This window comes from Humulus lupulus, chromosome 6, assembly GCF_963169125.1.
Source record: "Humulus lupulus chromosome 6, drHumLupu1.1, whole genome shotgun sequence".
NCBI classification, from domain to species: domain Eukaryota; kingdom Viridiplantae; phylum Streptophyta; class Magnoliopsida; order Rosales; family Cannabaceae; genus Humulus; species Humulus lupulus.
The window spans coordinates 16,423,282-16,430,421 of NC_084798.1; the positions used below are offsets into that span (position 1 = coordinate 16,423,282).

General features: G+C 27.8%; 1 protein-coding gene across 1 annotated transcript; it reads left to right on the top strand.

Annotated features, from left to right (window-relative positions):
- Positions 1–943: 943 nt before the first annotated feature.
- LOC133783845 (7-methylxanthosine synthase 1-like) lies at positions 944–2,470 on the top strand. Its single transcript, XM_062223461.1, has 4 exons — positions 944–1,062; positions 1,165–1,584; positions 1,671–1,931; positions 2,028–2,470. Exons 1-4 carry the CDS (start codon positions 988–990, stop codon positions 2,421–2,423), a joined length of 1,152 nt encoding a protein of 383 aa, XP_062079445.1. The 5' UTR covers positions 944–987; the 3' UTR covers positions 2,424–2,470.
- The last annotated feature ends 4,670 nt before the right edge of the window (positions 2,471–7,140 follow it).

Below are 7,140 nucleotides of genomic sequence, written 5' to 3' on the forward strand. Positions count from 1 at the left end.
AATTAAAATAGGATATTTTTTAGATATTTTACAATGATAATTATTTTAAAATAATAAATAATTAAACAAATAAAATAGGTTATTTTGAGACATTTTACAATGATAATTATTTAAAAATAATAAATAATTAAAAAAAATTAAAATATGATATTTTTTTAGATATTTTACAATAATAATTATTTAAAAATAATAAAATCATACATTTTATAACTTACATAAAATTTAATTACACTGAAACTCACTTAATAGAATAATACCATATTAAATATATTATATAATCTACTGTCAATTATTAATAAATTCATTTTAAAAAAAACTAGCAAGAAACTTAAATTAAAAATCCACGTATAATATTTAATACTACATTAAACATATAATATATAATCTCTTGTTGTCTTTCTCAAATTAAAAAATTAGAAGAAACATAAACTTAAACAAAAATAAATAAATTATTTAATTAAAATAGGATATTTATTTGAAATTTATATGACATTATTATAAATTTAATAAAAATAATTAATAAATTCTATAAATAAAACTAAACAAACGTGGATATTACACATGGCTTGTATCTAGTATATATATATATATTTATATAGCATGCATAAAACAAATTACATATACATTAGTTAGAAAATAATATACTAATTAACAATCCATAAAAAACTTAAAAAGTGAATATATTTTTAAAATAAAAACTAATTGAACAAAAATAATATATTAAAGTTATATACTCTTAAATAAATAAATAAAATAATAATGGTTCATTTACTATAATTTCTTAAATAATATTGTATACATTCACATATGCTTAATCTATGCCGTCGGATTTATTTTTAATTAATCCAACGAACTACAACAAGTTTCAAATTTGTGAAGTGGTATCGACAACACATTGTCATTATAAATAGTCCTCATATCCCATCACTTTTCTTAATATTTCGTCTCAGTATCTCTCATCCCCACAATCATACGAAGAAAAAAAATATGGAAGAGAAGCAAGTTCTCCACATGAAAGGTGGTGTCGGCAAGGAAAGCTATGCAGAAAACTCCTCACTTCAAGTATGAACAGTATACTTAAATATATGTATGTTTATATATATATATATTTCATATATCATCTGACTGTTAATATATATGTGTGGTGATTATATAATATTTCAGAAGATGGTTATTTCAAAAGTGAGAGCCACGGTGGAAGAGAGTGCTTTGGAAGCTTACTGTAATATATTTCCAGAATGTATGAGAATAGCTGACTTGGGTTGCTCTTCCGGGCCAAACTCTTTGGCTGTTACATCTTATACTTTAGATGCAATAATAAACCAAATGACTATGAAGAAGAAGAAGCCATTGACATTCCAAGTGTTCCTCAATGATCTTCCTGCAAACGATTTCAACACTGTCTTTCAATCACTTTCGAGCTTCTATGAGAGGCTGAAGAAGAAGAAGAATGAGAAGGGAGACAAGTTTGATCGTCCCTTATGCTTTGTCATGGCCATGCCAGGGAGCTTCTACGAAAGGCTTTTCCCTAATAACTTCATACACTTCTTTCATTCTTCTTACAGTTTACATTGGTTGTCTAAGGTATTAAATATTGTTTAGACGACAATTATTTGAAATTATTGTTTTATTTGACAAAAGATACTAAATTTATATTAATATGTTTCAAGACTCCCAAAGGGTTGGTTAGCGAGACCGGAGAAGCACATAACAAAGGGAATATTTATATTACGAAAGCAAGTCCTGATGTGGTTTGGAAAGCATACTTGAGTCAGTTTCAAGAGAATTTCACAACCTTTTTAAGGTATCGTTCAGAGGAAATTGTCACTGGTGGATGTATGGTACTAACAATGATGGGCAGTGCTATAAGTAATGACCCTAAACATATGTTGGAGATTGTGGGAAGGGTGTTAAATGACTTGGTCTCCGAGGTACCATTTTGTGTAATATAATATATATAAACTTTATTTAATAATGTATATGCAAATATTATATATAATAATAATAATAATAATCTATTATTTTAGGGTATAGTTGAAGAGAAAAGTTTGGACAATTTTAACATGCCAGTGTATTGTCCCACTGCGAAAGAAGTGAGAATGGTGATTGAAGACGAAGGATCTTTTGAGTTACAGAAGCTTGAAGTTTTCGAACTTGCTTGTGATGCTGTGTTCAACGAAGAAAAAGGAAAAATCAATAAAAGTACTCATGTTGATGATGATAATATAGATAAATACAATAGAGGGAAGTATGTTTCAGATTATATGAGAGCAGTTGTGGAACCTATTCTGATGAATCAATTTGGAGAAAGTATCATGGATGATTTATTTGAGAGGTTCACTCACAAAATCATCGAATCAATGGCCAATGAAAATTGGCACCACATAAACTTGGCTATTTCTTTGACAAAGAAACAAGGTTAACTATCAAAGTTTACATTTGAAGTATATATGGGAGGGAAAGTATGTATCTTATGTTGTTTTATTTTATAATCTATATATATGGCACTATGTAATGCTAGTTTACTAATTTCTTATGTGAGAAATAACTATATATATTTCAATCAGTTATTGGTAAAAATAACACAAATGTTTGAGCGTTTTGTTTATGATAGAATTATTAATTGAATGGTCTGTATTTTTTGAAAGATAAATTTTAAAAGAAATTATCCTATGCTTAATTTTTTTTTATTGTTTAATTATTAGAATACTTAATAAAAAAATATTAAAAAATGTTACAACTAAAAATTGTTATGTTACAACAAGGTTATAAACACCCACTAATAGCATTGTAACACCCGACCAATCTATATGCACTTTAGAACACTTTACATGTATATATGAGGCTTCTTGATAAAAAGTCCATAGAGACTTTGTATTGATTCACTTGTAAAATGGGTTAAATCTCTTCTCATCGTCTTCCCTATAAGTGTAATATTCCTAACATATATATTGTAACAAATTAGTTATTATTTCACTTAGTCCACATATATTGAACTAATTAAAATTTTACAGGCACGTATGATTATTGTGTTGAAATCCATAATTTATGTATTTCTCTTGTTTATAAGCACATCCTCTGCACATTTTTGTCTAGTTAATTAATTTTATCAAACTATTTAAATTCAGATAACTTATTAAGATATACATACATAATATATGTGCTTAATACTTGCACTAAACGAAACAGCTTTTTTTTTCAAATATTTATATATTTTATTTATAAAATTTATTAATTATTTTTATTAAAATTTTATGATTGTCATATAAATTTTAAATAAATAAATAAATATTATTATATATAAAAAAAGACATAAACATATTAAAATAAAAATTAAACCAAATATTTTTTAAAAAAATAATATGATAATCTTTAAGATCACAAACTATCCTATTTAAGGTAAAAAAAAATCATGATATTCAAATCACACCTCAATGATTCGAGATGATACTTCTTTATTTTTAATAGAAGATAAATGTTATTATAATTTATTATTTAGTTACACATTCATACTATTTGTACACATAAGATACTTATATTATATATAATATATTTAATCCGTATTATATATTATTGTAATAATAATATATAATAAATAATAAAATAAATAAATAACATCTCAAAACTCTACTATAAAGATAAAGAGTGGTACCAACTTGGTTTAAAAAACAAGAATATCATATCACACCAATGTATCACACTCTTTTTTCCGTACGATGATATGAATTTATATTATAAATGTCTATTTAGACATAGTATATATGTGAACACAATAATATATGTCATCCAAATGAACTAATATCTATCAAATACTCTTTTTTTTTTGTTTTGTTCGCTACCACAGTACGACTACGTCATGTTATTTATTTATGTTATTATTGCAAATATAATAAATGCAGAAATAAAATTATAATAATAATATTAGACAGAAAATAAGAACTACATTGTAATTGATCAACATATATAGTATAATCATTAAGCATGTGATTACAAAAAGAATACCTACTAATATTTTTCTTTGGTTTTTATATATTGGATTTACTAGTTCGGTTCACAAATAAGAACATTATTCCTGAGGAAACAAAAGGAGTTTGAACACTAAAATAATAGGGGTCTCTTACTTCGGTTCTTAAGTAAGAAATTATTGCAATATATACTTTAAATTTTGTTGTGATATCACATCCAAAATTATATGTATTTAATTAATTTATTTAGGGTTCTTTCATAAATACTCATTTTTTATGATTTTTTTTTTTATATTTTTCCATATTTTTTTTTACATTTTTACTAACTCAAGTTTTCAAAATACGATTTTAATGTTTCAAATTTACAAAAAGGCGATTTACACTAAACATCATCCCACAGAAAAATAACATTAAAAAATTCATTATTAAATGCAACACGACAATAATCTCACAACAATACAGTGTTGAAAATGAAATTAGACATCAATTCATTGCATTAACTCAAAATAAACTAAAAAAACAACCTCTCCCTGTATTTTTAAATGTATCAAAAATAAACTTAAAATATGTCTCAAAACAACTAAACATATATCCAAAATAAACTAAAAAAAAAACATTGAAAAACTTACCACTGCATTTTAAAATGTGTCAAGAAAAACTAAAAATTTACTCAATGAGAAATCAATACAACAACATAACAACGATACCTAAACTTAAAAAACTAAAAAATAACATGAAAACAAATATACATAAAATCTAAACAACACAAAAACAAAATGATATTAGTCAACTATACATAAACCTAAACCTATACAATACATTGCATCAACCCAACACAAACTAAAAAATAACATCAAAACAATGACTGAGTTTGTTTGACAAATGCATGACTAGTATTTTGTCTTTATTCAATGACTATATAAAGGTTATACAATTTGGTCACACATATCACTACTCTTATCTTGACACTACAATAAATTTGATATACAATGACTCCCTACAATGTCTTACACAATTGGTGTAAGACATTAAAACTTAATTAGCATGGATTTTAAATGTTTGATGGTGGGAGACATTGAAAGTTTTTATTAGTGGCTACAATTGGAAGACATTAAAAACGGTGGAAGACGTTAAAAATATGTTGTATGCGTGGCCAGGGGGACATCCAACGTCTCCCATGGGGAGACGTGGGACACGTGGCACATCTACCAGTGGAAGACATTTCATGTATAAGTGAGACATCCAACGTGTCCCATTGGAAGACGTGGGACACGTGGCACGTCTCCCAGTGGGAGACGTTGGATGTCCCACTTATATTAATAAAGATTGCTTTCTCTCTTCTTCCTCCTTCATCAGTAGAGTTACAGAGAGCACATATACGAAAGGGGGCTGCGTTTTTAGGGTTTTAAGGTAAGCTTTTCTCAATTTTCTTGATTTTTAGTTAATTTTTTTTTTAAAAAAATCATAGGTTTAGCATTAAGATGAATAATATATATGATTTTGTGTTAGTTTAACATTTTTATGCATTTTTTTTCTATAGATTGTAGGATTTCTTAGTTTTTCCATGGTGATTTTCTAAGAAGTAGATTTTTTTTTTTAATTTAACATATCACATTGTATAGATTTCATTAGTGTATATATGTTCATAATTTTTTTTTAAATTTTTATCATTATTTATTTTAGAATTTTAGGTATATTTGTATATATATTTAAACATTTTTTTTAAATTCTAGCTATTTTGTTATATATATAGTTGTGTTAAAATAAATTTATTAAATAACTTTAAAAATATAAATATATGAAAAATTTTATGTTTTTGATGATTATTGAGCTTTTAGGTTATGAAAAGTTTTATTGATTTTTTGTTTAGGTTAATCAGTGGCTCATTGGAGTTTTTTTTATTTGTTTAACAATCATTTACTTATTAGATATTTAGTGATATTTGATTAGTAATGTTTAACATATTAATTAATTTAATTTCGTAGGTTATGATTTTGTTGGTGAGATTTTAGAGGGTATTTTTTGCATCAAAATTTCTATATCAAAATTTCAATATAATTTATTGTGATTGAAAAAATATTTAGTCATAATAAATTTTTATTGTTATATATAAAAAGTTGTGACTAAAATTATATTAAAATAATAAGTTATTACTAAATATTATTTTGATAAAAAATAATGTTTGCTGTCACTATAAAAAAAACATGCTATTATTAGCAGCGATAAAGCTTGGTCACCGCTGATATTAGACTGGGTAATTGTTTTTTATTAAAAATATTATTAGTGAAGACATTTTTAATATTAGCGGTGATATGTGTCGCTGCTAATACATTAAAAAAAAAACATAAAAAATTGTGGGAAATTTCCCACCAACATGAATATATAAAACTATTTAGCGGCTTGACTGTGATATCATTTTCCTCTACTTCTCCTCCCTCATTCCTAGTTTCCTCAAAAAAAAAAAAAAAACAAACTCATCAGCCACCCCCTTCGACTCTCCCGGAGCCACCACCTTCGCCCCTCCCCCTCCCCGGAATCTCTCCCCTTCGACCCTCCCTATGGTCGTGCCCCTTCGCCCCCTGTCTCAGTCTCTCTCTGTGACAGTCAGAATCCCGTGATCCGTAAGGGGAAAGACCGAGTAAGCTGTGCAATCCCACACCGCCTGGGGAAGGTCAAGTGTGATGATTCTAAGACTGTGTAGGTATGGGACTACACAGTTGAAGATGAGTTAAATAGATTGATGGGTACTACCTATATCAACAAGATGCATCTTCTTTCGATAGCCCATCACTTGAGAACTCTAAAGTTAAGCGTGCTTGACCTGGTGTAATCTAAGGATGGGTGACCTCCTGGGAAGTTTTCCCAAGAAGTGTGCGAGTGAGGACAAAGCACGCTGGAAAGACTCGTGTTGGTTTGTAGGGCTAGTTGTCATTGTTTGAAGCAGCCATAGTGACGTGGGGCATTACAAATGGTATCAGAGCCTTGACCCTGTCGAAAGTGTGGCCGACGGGGACGTCGGGCCCGTAAGGGGGGGTGATTGTGACAGTCAGAATCCTGTGATCCGTAAGGGGAAAGACCGAGTAAGCTGTGCAATCCCACAACACCTAGGGAAGGTCAAGTGTGATGATTCTAAGACTGTGTAGGTATGGGACTACACAGTTGAAGATGGCTTAAA

Bases quoted from the DNA above. Each gene is read 5' to 3' on its own strand.
- LOC133783845 (XM_062223461.1), top strand. From the start codon at position 988: ATGGAAGAGAAGCAAGTTCTCCACATGAAAGGTGGTGTCGGCAAGGAA. The intron at 1,585-1,670 runs GTATTAAATATT...ATATGTTTCAAG, and splicing joins GTTTACATTGGTTGTCTAAG to ACTCCCAAAGGGTTGGTTAG. The intron at 1,932-2,027 runs GTACCATTTTGT...CTATTATTTTAG, and splicing joins TAAATGACTTGGTCTCCGAG to GGTATAGTTGAAGAGAAAAG.